Here is a 12,818-nt window from a genome sequence, read left to right as displayed (position 1 = left end):
GTCTCTGGCTTGTACCAGGACAGATGCTAGGCAGTTTGTCAGCTCCTTCCTTCGCTGTGCTGTATCTAGGCATCTCCTAGGGAGGACTGGGCTGCCAGATGAGACTTTCCTTTGCCAACTTAAGATCTCTTTTGCTTGCGCTGGGGACTTGCTGTAAGGGCGGCTGTTCCTGGAGGATACCCCTGCTTCAGAGACGTCTGCTTCTGCCGAGCTTGCTGCTAAACGATCTGCTGTTCTGGTGTCTAGCTCAGGCTGGTTTGTTTTGCCCTTAGCTTCGTCTCACTGCTGCTGGGTTACCTTCCGTCCGGCGCTGCGTTCCCAGCTGGGGTGCCTCCTCTCGCAGCGCGAGATCGCGTCTGGTCCTCTGTAGTTCCCATTTCAAGGCATCTTCAGGTGCAATTCTGTGAAGTAACCTTAAAGTGCCTCTTGTCGCTTGAAATGCCCTTGGTTGCAAAGAAAAGAGTGACAAGAAGTCAGAAAAATAATGGGAGAGTTGCAGAAGGGCTGCTGCTTAAGATGATGGAGGATGATCTGCTGAAGGATAGGAAGGCTCTGCAGAGGGCCCTGGCCAGGCTGGGGCGATGGGCCCAGGCCACGGGGTGAGGGTCAGCAAGGCTCAGGGCCGGGTCCTGCCCTGGGGGCACAGCAACCCCAGGCACCGCTGCAGGCGTGGGGAGGAGCGGCTGGGAGCTGCCCGGCGGGAAAGGGCCTGGGGGTGCTGGTCGACAGCCGCTGGACATGAGCCAGCAGGGTGCCCAGGTGGCCAAGAGGGCCAGTGGCATCCTGGCTTGTATCAGGAACGGTGTGGCCAGCAGGAGCAGGGAGGGGATGGTGCCCCTGTGCTGGGCGCTGGTGAGGCCGCCCCTCGAATGCTGTGCTCAGCGCTGGGCCCCGCACCCCAAGGCGGCCATGGAGGGGCTGGAGCGTGGCCAGAGCAGGGCAGCGAGGCTGGGGCAGGGGCTGGAGCACAAGGCTGGGGAGGAGCGGCTGGGGGAGCTGGGGGGGCTCAGCCTGGAGAAGAGGAGGCTGAGGGGAGCCCTCATCGCTCTCTGCAACGGCCTGAAAGGAGGCTGGAGCCGGGGGGGTCGGTCTCTGCTCCCCAGGAACAAGCGCTGGGACGAGAGGGAACGGCCTCAAGCTGCGCCAGGGCAGGGTTGGGTTGGGTATTGGGAAAAACTTCTTCCCCCAAAGGGCTGTCAGGGCCTGGCCCAGGCTGCCCAGGGCAGGGGCTGAGTCCCCATCCCTGGAGGGATTTAAAGAACAGATAGATGTGGTGCTCGAGGACATGGTGTAGATGGGCTTGGCAGTGCTGGGTTAACGGTTGGACTCGATGACCTTAAGGGTCTTTTCCAACCTTAACGATTCTATGATTCTGTGATTCTCTAAATGCTGTATGTGCCCAACTGGTACGGAGAGGCAGCTCCTGACGCGTTGACTCGTGTGCCTGCAGGGCCGTGCGTAGCCTACTTTCCTTGTGTCTGTCCTCAGAAATACTTTGATTCAGGAAAAGCTCACTTGTTAAGAATTGCCATGGACCTGAGTGGTGGCTAGCAGTCTGGTCGTGGTCCCGAGTCCTGCTAGCTGGGCTTGGGGCGAGGGTAGAGACCCTCGGAGGTGCCGCTCCGTGTCGTCACGGCTGCAGACGCAATCTTCCCTGCTTGAGTTGTGCCTGGCCTGGTTGCCAGCATCATTGTGCTGCAGCTTGAGAGGTGACTGGGAAGCGAGTCGCGGATGTGGGTGGCGCTTAGGGAAGATGGATGTGGGCCTGAGGGTGCCGTAGGTACCTCTCTTTCCAGAAGAAAGGACAGGGGGAAAGGTCCTTCAGCAGGACCTTTGATCTGACCCTCTGGGCTTCGCCAGCATTGCTGTGCTGTGTGTGTTCTCTGCCGGTGTGGCAGTGACAATTAGCAACGCCAACTGCCTTCAGCAAAGCCCAGCGTGGGTCCCGGTCATGAGATCTGTCCTCCAGAGACGCCGTGTTGCTTATTGGCATCGCGCAACTTCTTCCCTGCCAGCAGAGGGACAGCAGAATGAGACAGGTTCTGGAGAGGGAAAACATGCTGAAGATGGGTGTGCTGTATTAACTTCATCGTGTTCTGCTACCGTCCTACCACTGAATGCAGCTGTTCTGCGTAAGAGGAAAAGAAAAAGATTGTTTCTGCCTCAGTGCGTTTGTAGCAGGTTTGTGAAGGCAGCAAGGTGTGTTTGTGCAGCCTCGCTGCTCCAGGTGCAGTCACCGAGGCAGCTCCTCCTCCGTTGTAGAGACTGCTGCTTTGGAAATTATTTAGGGGATGTTCAAGCAAAAACAGGAGTCAAACCTTCCCTAATAGTCTAGTACTGAATTAGTACAGACCTGTTGTCTCAATTTTTGCCCTAGCAAGCAAGCTGGAGCAATGTTTTGCCCCTTAGCCTTTTGCTTTCTGCGTACGGAGGTGATCTTCCAGGTGTGTCTCCCTTGCAGTTTGCCTACTCTGAAACTTCCTGATCGCTCCTGATTTTCTTCCACCAGGGAATTCTCTTGGTGTACGACATCACTAATCGCTGGTCCTTCGATGGGATAGACCGATGGATAAAGGAGATAGATGAGGTGAGTTGAATGGAAGAACATTCCCTAATAGTCTAGGATGTTCCCTAATAGCCTAGAACTTCCCTAATGGTCTAGGACTGAGTTAGTACAGACCTGTTGTCTCAATTTTGTCTCAATGGATAAAGGAGATATAGATGAGGTGAGTTGAATGGAAGAACACGTGTAGTGGTCTATAGCGAAAATCTGTGGAGATGCCACCTGAGGTGCCACCTCTGATACAGGGACAAGAATGGCTCTGCTAGGGAGAGGAAACGATGGCAGTCTGCTAATAAGCAAAGTATGGCGATAAGCGTCTGCCCTCCATGATTGTATAAATCTGGAATAACAGGAAAGGGCTTGGGAATGGCCAAGAAAGACAGGAAGGTTCCCTCTAAGAAGGTTCCCTCTAAAATGGACTGTAGAGGGGATAAATTAGTCTTCCTCAGCATGTAGTACTGGTTTTGGCAGTCCCTCTTGGTCACAGAGCAGCTTCTATTTCTTTGCCCTTCGCTGCTATTGCAGCTAAGCAGAATACGGGTTGTAGGCTGCCCTTACGAAGGACAAGCCGTGATTTCTCCATTTCTTTCCTTTTTTAAGCATGCCCCAGGTGTCCCTCGGATCCTGGTGGGAAACAGGCTTCACCTCGCCTTCAAGCGGCAGGTGCCAACAGAGCAGGCCCGGGCTTACGCAGAGAAGAACTGCATGACATTTTTTGAGGTCAGCCCCCTGTGCAACTTCAACGTCATAGAGTCCTTCACGGAGTTGTCCCGTATCGTCCTCATGCGGCACGGCATGGAGAAGATCTGGAGACCCAACAGAGGTCAGTAGCATGGAAGGTGCTCCATGTGGGGAAGGCACGAGAGCTGTCTGGGCTGAAATGGAGGGATAGGACTCCCTGCCTAGGTGAGAGGCCTGTTTATTAGTAACTGTGGATTCTGAAAGCACCTGACACAGAGAAATGCCTCGGGTCAGACAAGCTGAAGCTGAGCCACCACGAGCTGCCTGTACTAGCAGAGGAACCCGGCAGGCAGCGGGGAGGGCTGGGCAGCTCCAGAAGGCAGTTCAGCATGTCTAGGATCTGAATTGCTCTGGGGCATCCTACACCTCTCCGCTTATTCTGGATGAGGCTGAGGGCAATTAAGTTCACAACTTGAAAGCACTTCAATCAGATGCCTGCGTGGGATGAATCCCAGCGTACGCACCTCTGTCCTTACCCTTGCCTGAGCCTGTGTCTCCTGTTTTTGGAGAGACGTGGAGGCAGAATGAGCCCCCAGAGCTGAAAGGGACTAAATTGCAGCCCTGCTGTCGGCACAGAGCAGCGGGCTGGGGTATTCCATGTAGCCAGGTATGTGTGCTGCAGTGTGGCAAACCGTGAGCAGAGTCTGCAGTACACCTCAGCCTCTCGTGTTTGAAGCAACATAAGTCTTAAGTCCCGCGTTCCTGGCTGGAGGTAGCAGTGTGCCAGCTGAGTAGCAGCAGGTTTGCACTCTGGGGGTGACCTGCCTTCATATGGACGCTCAGCTCCTGCTCATGAGGGAGGGAAAATCCTGTTTGCCAGCCCCAGTCACCAAATTACCTGCCAGGGCTCCCACCCCTCACCTGGCTGCCATGCTGCTGTCTCCAGCTTGTGGAGGGATGGCGAGCAGGAGAGCAGGACCTGGGCTGCAGTCGCTAGATTTCTTCTGAACCTGCCTCCTGCAGCATTCTCCTGGAGAAGCTGGCTGCTCACGGCTTGGATGGGTGCACTCTACGCTGGGTTAAAAACTGGCTGGCGGCCGAGCCCAGAGAGGGGTGGTGAATGGAGTCAAATCCAGTTGGTGGCCGGTCACCAGTGGTGTCCCCAGGGCTCAGTGTTGGGGCCGGTCCTGTTCAACATCTTTATTGATGATCTGGGTGAGGGGCCAGGGCCAACTGCATGAGATTCAAGAGGCTTCAACAGGGCTCAGTGCCGGGTCCTGCACTTGGGGCACAACAACCCCAGGCACCGCTGCAGGCGTGGGGAGGAGCGGCTGGGAGCTGCCCGGCGGGAAAGGGCCTGGGGGTGCTGGTCGACAGCCGCTGAACATGAGCCAGCAGTGTGCCCAGGTGGCCAAGAGGGCCAGTGGCATCCTGGCTTGTATCAGGAACAGTGTGGCCAGCAGGAGCAGGGAGGTGATGGTGCCCCTGCGCTGGGCACTGGTGAGGCCGCCCCTCGAATGCTGTGCTCAGCGCTGGGCCCCGCACCCCAAGGCGGCCATGGAGGGGCTGGAGCGTGGCCAGAGCAGGGCAGCGAGGCTGGGGCAGGGGCTGGAGCACAAGGCTGGGGAGGAGCGGCTGGGGGAGCTGGGGGGGCTCAGCCTGGAGAAGAGGAGGCTGAGGGGAGCCCTCCTCGCTCTCTGCAACGGCCTGAAAGGAGGCTGGAGCCGGGGGGGTCGGTCTCTGCTCCCCAGGAACAAGCGATGGGACGAGAGGGAACGGCCTCAAGCTGCGCCAGGGCAGGGTTGGGGTGGGTATTGGGAAAAACTTCTTCCCCCAAAGGGCTGTCAGGGCCTGGCCCAGGCTGCCCAGGGCAGGGGCTGAGTCCCCATCCCTGGGGGGATTTAAAAGCCGGGGAGATGTGGTGCTGAGGGACATGGTTTAGTGGTGGCCTTGGCAGTGCTGGGTTAACGGTTGGACTCGATGATCTTAAGGGTCTTTGCCAACCTTGACGATTCTGTGATTCTGTGACTTGTGACTGCTGCCTGCCGGGGAGCAGCAGCGTGGCTTTCCCGGCAGGCTGGAGGTGAGAGCGTGCCCTCGTGTGGCCGCTTGCTGGGAAATCCCCTCCAAGCAGACTTCCCAAAGCCGGCTCATGGTGGACGCTGAGCTAAGAGGGCGCTGGGAAGCCTGAAAGGGCAGAGCCTTCTTCTGGCTTGGTGGGATCTCTGTTGCTGCAGGCGCTCTGCAGAGAGCTGGCCCCGTGGCTGCTGCTCCCCGAGCAGGTCCCAAGCGAGACCCTGCTCCAGGGCTTGCTGGCCCTCTTGCCTACTTCCCTGGGCACGTCCTTCTGGTTGCCAAACGATGGCCTGAGAAGCCAAGTGCCTGGCAGGATCGTCAGCAAGGCACTGCCAGTCCCGGGCACTGTGCAAGAGAGGAGGGGTGGCAATGTCTAAGCACCGTGTTGACACCAAAGCTGGTGTCTCGCAAAGCACTAACCTCTAAGGAGGGCTTACCTGGACTTTCCTAAGCTTTTGTCCTAACTAATCTGCTCCTGTTCAAGGCTCCTCTGCAATCATTACTAGCGTCTCTCCCCAAAGGAGCAGGAACTGCACAGCGTAAGGCATAGCTGTAGGCAGAAGGCAGCCCTTGAAATCCCTTGGCCCTTGACTGTCTGGTCTTTTCTCCCACCAGTGTTCAGCTTACAGGACCTGTGCTGCCGAGCCATCGTTTCCTGCACCCCGGTCCACCTCATTGACAAGCTGCCATTGCCTGTCACCATCAAGAGTCACCTGAAATCCTTCTCAATGGCCAACGGGATGAACGCGGTGATGATGCACGGCCGGTCCTATTCCTTGGCCAGCAGCGCGGGCGGGAGCAGCAGCAAAGGTAACAGCCTGAAGAGATCCAAATCAATTCGTCCGCCCCAGAGCCCCCCACAGAACTGCTCACGCAACAACTGCAAGATCTCTTAGCAGGATGGACGCGCCGTGAGCTTCTAACATATCCACACCCACCCACCGATGTACAGCTGTTTGCACACTTAACCCTTTTCGACTGGATCCTTTCGGATGGGCCGCGGTTGCTTTTCTGATGGCACGCACAAGCGTTGGGAATGTGCTCACGTTTTGGCTTCGCATAGGAAGCGTGGTGCCGGCTGGATCTCGCCGCGCTGGCGGGGAGAGGACTCTGCCAAGTGACCCTCCAAGAATGCTTTGGGCTTTGCCTTTCGGCCTGGGGTGGAAAATTCAGCAGCTGCCGGGTTGGGGAGGGGGGAAGGGAAAAAAGCTCATCCAGTCTCAATGGAGAAATGGATTTAATGGAAGATTGAGAGGCTTAAGGGAGTAGGCAAGGAGAGTCTGTGCTGCAACTTTAACTCTTAGACTCCTGAACAGATTGCTGGTGCAATAGTGATCCTTGGATGTAGAAAAAAAAAGAAACGGGGACGGGGGACTAAAGACAGTTTTCACCGGGATGTTAACCTGCCGTTGCCAAAAACAAAGAAAGCGAGGCAAGAGTTGGCCAATTGGAAAGGGGAAGGAAGCAGTCTGCTTGCCTTCTTCATTTATTTATGTAAATATTATACATATTATATATATCTCACTTGTTTTTTAAGGTTTTTTTTAAGAAGCAGTCAGGGAAAATTTTATGCAGCCATGTAAATACAAGCACTGGATTAACTTTCCCAGTGTCAGCAAAAGGGGAGAAGTGGAGGATTTTCCGATGAAAATATAGAAATGCTTTAAGAGACTTTCAATCACCACCTGGGCTTGTGCTGGGTGTTTTTTAGATACTACATATGCAGAAGGAAAGACCGATTCGTGTGTAACGTACCCCAAGCTGCTTTACTCCGATCATTCCCTAAAACTTGTGAGTGCCGAAGGCAGGGTGGGATGTAAGTGGATCGAGGGGCAGAGCGGAGAGGCCGGGGTCTCGGGGTTTGTTTTCGGCAGGCAGGGCGAAGAGGCAGCTCTGAGGTCAGACCGAGGAGCAGAGGCTGGAAGCATCGCGCCTAAAGCAGAGGGAAAGGGCTGAATTTGTCCCTTATTGCTGCGAAGCCTCGGCCGTCACTTCCAGAGCCCTCCATCCACGACACAGCCCTCTGGACCCTGACACGACACCACCCCGTGCGACAGCCCCCGAATCCTGGCTGCTTCTTGCTTTGCTTTTCCAAAGACGTTCAGCCCGAGCTAGCGTTGCTGCGGCTCCTCCTGGATGAAAGTGGGGAAAGGACAGAAGGAGCTTTTCCCACTGGAGCGTGAAGGAGCCGGGACTGGGAAGGTGAAAAGTTTGTGTGGGACAACAGCGATCCCCAGGACCCATCGCGGCGAATGCGCTCGGCTTTCGTGGCAGCGCCAGGAAATCGGGAAAGCGAGCTGCTTTGCTCTGTAGGACTGCTCCTGGGTTTGAGAGGGGCACGTGTGCTCCGCGGCAAGAGCTTGAGACCTGCACGTGCCGTGGGAGAAGGTCTTGTGTCAAGCAAGGGCGTGCGCTCCCCTGGCTTCGTCCCGTGGCCGATCTGTGCTGGAAATTCACCTGGAAACTTAGAACTAACGCCCAGCCCTTCCCGCAAAAGCTAAGCGGGGCTTGGCAGTGGGACTAAGCTGTGTCGACAGATTCTCGTAGGCGGTCAGGACGTGTGGATTGTGAGTAGCGTGATAGAAAGTGAACTGCTTTTCCTTGTGCTCGCCGGTCTCCCCAGCGAGAAGCCAGCCGGCACAGAGCTGCCGTCTTCCTCCTGGTGTTAGCAACTCCTCGAGGCCTGGGCTGGCTCTTCTCCCCCCCAGAGCAGCTTGTGGCATTGCGTGGGCAGAATGAAGCCGCAGCGGCTCCCGCGCGGCCGACGGACCCGCTTTGTTCAGGCAGTGGGCAGGGGCGCATCCCTCCGCGGGGACGTCTCCTTCCCCTTGCCTCTGAGCCGCCCGGGGAGGGGAAGGAGCCTTCCCCCTCCCCGCTCTGTAGAACAAAACGCAGTACGGGGGCAGGTCTCTTGGCTCCTCTCGAGCGTGCTTTATTGCCCAGCTCAAATGAGCGAGGAGGGAATTAAACCCCAGGCAGATGGAGGGGGGAGAAGAATCCTTTGTAGTGGTGGGTTGGCTCAAGAGCAAAGCCGCAGCCGGGCTCGGCGTGGTGGCGCAGAGGCCAGGGGATTTCGAGAACCTGTCTGGGGTGGCTGGCACCTGTTTGCCATCACTTAACACGCAGCAGAAGACAATCGCTGGCTCAGCAGCCCGGGATATACGGCCGACAGGTGATGCGCCCCGGCACCGCCGAAGCCGCTTCTCCTGGAAAACCTCACCCGGGCGCCGCGGGGCCCCTTCGCCGGGCGGCTCCCGGTGCGCGGGGCGAAGAGGGACGCAGGTTTCCTTCCTGAAATCACAGAGCTGCTGCATGGCCAGCAAAACGTGCCGTACCTCCGCCTGCTTCGGCTTTGCCACGTGTGACGCTCCCCACGCTTTTTCCCCTGCGGTTGATTTTTTTTTTTTTTTTTTTTTTTTCTTCTCACCGTAAAAAGTCTCAACAGACCCTGTCCGGAGCGAGGATGGACGATTCACCTGGAGCGTTTGCTCAGCGAAAACCTTTTATTTTTATTTTTTTTTAATTTAAAAGGAAAAGATTTTTGCATCTGATGTCAACACTAGTCTGTAGCTGCTCTCCAACACTTGTACCATTCCCGAGTTGGTTTTTTGGACTATTTTTTTTTTTTATTCCTTTGTACAGTCAATGTTGTTCAACTGATTATATATGGTTTTGTTTTGTATAAATTAAAGTCTTTTTTTTTTTTTTTTTTTCCGTTTTGAGCTACCAGTTGAAAGGTGGAGAAGTTGTATCAGTTTTCCCCGGGGGCTGGGAAGAGGTTGAAGGGAAGAGGGGGGAGTTTTGCCCGAAGCCGGGGCTTTGGCCCCGCGGCGCTGGAGGCGCCTGTGGCCCCTTCCGCCTCAGCGTGACTCGCGGGAACCTCGGACTGCGGTGCCTGGGGGTCTTAGGGTCACAAGTCCTGGCTCTGGGGTTCTTTTTGCCCTTCTCTACAAATGCAGAAGCTAAAACTGCTCTTATTAAAGGCTTGATTCTCCCAGAATTGCTGATTTTTGGGTAGCGGAGCTGTAGGACAAGAGAATAGCCTGCAAGGCCTTTAGCGTGGGAGGTGGCTGGAGGGAGGCAGGCTGCCCGGCGGCGGGCCCGGGGCTGCGCGCAGTCCCCGGTGCGCGGGGCCGGGTTTGGCGGGGCTGGTCGAAGCCTCGAATCGCCGCTTTGGGTCGGGGAGATCCTGGGCGGAGAGGACCGAGGGCCGCAGCAGTATTCGCCCATCCTACCCAGGCTGCCCCAAGCTGCCGGTCAGCCTGGGAGAAATGTGACCTGGGAAGGGGAAAGGGAGGGAGCTCAGGGCACCAGTGTCACCAGTGGGGTGTCACCAGTGCGGTGTCACCACCGGGGGGTCGCTGGGGCTGGCGTTCGGAGGCGTTGGCTGGGGCCCGGAGCCCGGGGAAGGGGGGTTTCTCCTGGGGTGGAGGGAGACTTCTTGCCTGATCCTTTTCTCTCTCGCTCCCATCCCACCTCCCCTTGACCTCCCTTTTCCCCTGCCTGCTCGCTTCCCTAGGATCAGATTTTCCACTTCGTACCAGACTGGCCACGCTTGTTTTAACAGCTTAAGTAGTAATTGCCGGGGCTGGGAGGGGGCAGGGGGAAATGAGATAGTGTCTGCAGCCTGGAGGACCCTGGAGCTGAGGTGAAAGCCTGGTCAGGGAAGAGTCACGGAGAGTCTTTTTTTCCCCCTCCTTTTCAGGGGGGTTCTGGAGGTGTCCGTTCCCTCGCCAGAAGCAAAGGCTGTGGGTGGTTTCAGGTGGGTGCGGGCAGCCGGAGCCCGTAACGCGGGGGCAGCGGGGGCTGCCGTCCCTGCCGTGTCCTCGCTCGCGAAGAGCGGGGCAAGAAAAGGCCGCGCGGCCGGAAGGTCGGGGAGAGGCTGGCCGGCGCTCCGGGGTCCCTGTTTCTTGGAGGAAGAGGAGGGAGCAGGTTGCTCTGGGCTGGTTCGGGTCTTTCCTAGTCGGGGGCGTTTATCCGAACCCACCTTCCCGATTCGAGGGTGTCTCGGGCAGATCCCGCTCTCCCCTGCGGGCTTGTACCGCGCAGGCTGTGAAGAACCGGTGACCTCCATCTGACTGCACCCGAGATGCTTGAAAATGAGGACGCACCGACCCATGGGTGCGGTGGTGGGGCAGGAGCCCTCCTCCCTGGGTACAGGGTGTTGTCTGGGGGGGGGACGACACATGGTTCCCCCCAGGACGGGGTGCTGAGCCGCTGCTTGTGCTCCCTCGTCTTGAAGGGAGGAGATGGAGCTGTAAAACTGGCATCCATGTCTGGGATCTTCGCAAGTCACCCCCAAAAAAATCCCCGTTTTGGGGTGCAGTGGGTGATTGGATGTGCGGAGGCGAACAGTTTGGGAGAGACTGAAGTTCTGGCTGCTCTCAGCCTTTAGATGATGAAAGCCTGTCCTGGGCTTGGTCCAGGGTGGGGAGAGCCACCTTTTCTTTCATCTTCTGCTGAAGCAGCACTGGCAGAGGCTGGGCGTGGGTCCCCAGCCGTGGGTGAGCGTCTCGAGTCCTTGGGAGCTGCACTTCCAGCCACGTGGCATCTGGCATCCCTCCGGCCGGCCTCGTGCCGCCGAGGCGCAGGTTCCTGGCAGGCGCTTGTCCCGGCCTCGCCGCTTTTGATCGTGGTGACCCAGGGATGAGGCATCTCAGGCTCCCGTGTGAAACACGGGCCGCCCCTCAGGGGCTGCTCCCCCGGCTCCGGAGAGGGCTCAGCGGGGCAGGAGCCGGCCCAAACCCCAGTGCCGGCCTCTCCTCAGACTGGTGCCGTGACCATGTGGACCCCAGCGTGGGGATGGGCGAAATCTGGGCTCCAGGTTTTCTCTTCCCCCTCCCCTTCCCTCCTGCAGCAGCATCCTCAGGAGGACCCTGGGGCACCCCGAGCGCACCCCGAAGTGGCTCTGTGTCCCCAGGCTGCGTCCTCGGGGAGCACGGCGCCGCGGCAGCCTCCCACGCTGCCTCCCAGCCAGAGCGCGCCGGCTTTGGGGGCCGGGGATCCCGCGCGTAACGCCGCTGCAGGCAGCCGGGCGCTGGCGGTGCCCGCTCGGTGTCTGCGTCGGCTCCGTGGGCCCGGGGGCTCCGGGCTGCCGGGGCAGGCAGGGTACGGCCCTGGCAGCTCCCGGGCTGGGCCGTCCTGATGCAATTCCCTGTTTGCAAAGCACCTCATCAGTGAGTGTCCCAGGGCAGCGTAACCTCCCCGCCATGTCCGGGGCCGCTTGGCCACGAAACTGGGGTGAGTGGGGTCCCTGGGCACAGCCCCGGGGTGCGTGGGCACGGCAAGCTGATGTCAGGCCCGACCGTGCTTTGGGATTTCAGGCCTGCAGGGAGCCCCAGCACGGAGCCGCTGGCAGCGCAGCCGTTTCTGCCGGCCCCGGCGGCCGCTCGGGCGGGGAAGCGGCGGCGGTTGCAGGTTGCAGCGCTGTGTCGGTGGCACCGGCGGGAGGTCAGCGTGCCGGGGCACGGCGGCTGCGTCCCGCTCACGCCAACGTGGCGGGTGTCGAGGGCCCCGAAACGCCTGGTTCGGTGCAACGGGGCTTCCCCCGGGAGCTGCAGGCGGTGGGAGCACCGAACCATCCCATGCAAAAACTCCTCTGGGGTGTGGGTTGGTTGGTTCCCCCCTAAAAATGTCCAGAAAAGGCTCCCCACCTTTTTTTCCCCCCTCCACTGCCCCCCCAGTTTGCAGCCCTGCAGAAGGGAGGCTGGGGGCTTCTGGGCCGCCCCCCGGGGCAAAGCCCCTTCGGGTGGGTTTGCTGCTTCCCAGGAGCTGCAGACCCCTCCTCGGCGCTGAGGCGGGTGGGTCGCGGCTCTCGCCGGTGCCGGAAGAGTTAATGCTCCCAAAATGCCATGAAATGTTCCTGCTGCAGGTCAGTCTCCACTGGGGATTAGGGAAATCTGGCCGGGGAGCCAGGGCCGGCTCCTGCCAGCTTAGGGCCGGCTGCGGGACGTGCTCGGGGAGGCAGCGGCGGGATTGCAGCGCAGGCACAGCGTGCCGGAGCACTCCCGCCGGGGTCTGGCACGGCCAGGCGCTGCCTTCCAGCTCAGAAAAATACAGCCGGTTCAAAAAGCCTGGCCGTAAATCAGCAAGGAGGGAGGGCTGGGAGCCGCTGCCGGGCTGGGTGAGCCCCTCCGGGGGGGCTGGGGGGCACCCACCCTGCCACGCTGCCGGGCGAGCCGGGGTCCCGTGCGCGGCAGCGCGGCACTCGCGGGATGCCGGCTGGCGAGCAGGGATGAGCAGGGCGGACGCGTGCCGGTGCCGGCACCCCGCTCCTGGGTGCGGGGCTGCCTCTGCCCGCGGTGCCAGCGGGTGCCAAGAGGCGAGGTGCGGGGTGAGGGGCTCCCAGGCCCGCCCGGGCCCCCGCAGCCTGGGCTCCGCGTCTCTCCCTGCCGGCGGCCCTGTCCGAGTGGACCACAGGCTCTGGCTGTTTTCTCATCCTGCAGGAATTCGGCTCCGTGGGCCGGGCGGGTTTTTTTGTGTCCCCCCCCTCCTTTCA

At 59.2% G+C, this 12,818-nt stretch overlaps 1 protein-coding gene across 1 annotated transcript in view; it reads left to right on the top strand.

Moving 5' to 3' along the window:
- RAB40C (RAB40C, member RAS oncogene family) overlaps positions 1-9,028 on the top strand; it is a 41,092-nt gene extending 32,064 nt beyond the window's left edge. Inside the window, exons 5-7 of the mRNA XM_082311726.1 lie at positions 2,510-2,587; positions 3,164-3,386; positions 5,936-9,028. Coding sequence (XP_082167852.1) covers positions 2,510-2,587; positions 3,164-3,386; positions 5,936-6,216 — 582 coding nt within the window. The 3' untranslated portion in view covers positions 6,217-9,028. The remainder of the gene's footprint in view (positions 1-2,509; positions 2,588-3,163; positions 3,387-5,935) is intronic.
- Positions 9,029-12,818: the final 3,790 nt, after the last annotated feature.

This window comes from Platalea leucorodia (assembly GCF_965183815.1).
Source record: "Platalea leucorodia genome assembly, chromosome: 5".
Lineage (NCBI taxonomy): Eukaryota > Metazoa > Chordata > Aves > Pelecaniformes > Threskiornithidae > Platalea > Platalea leucorodia.
This window is presented reverse-complemented; position numbering and strand designations above follow the sequence as displayed.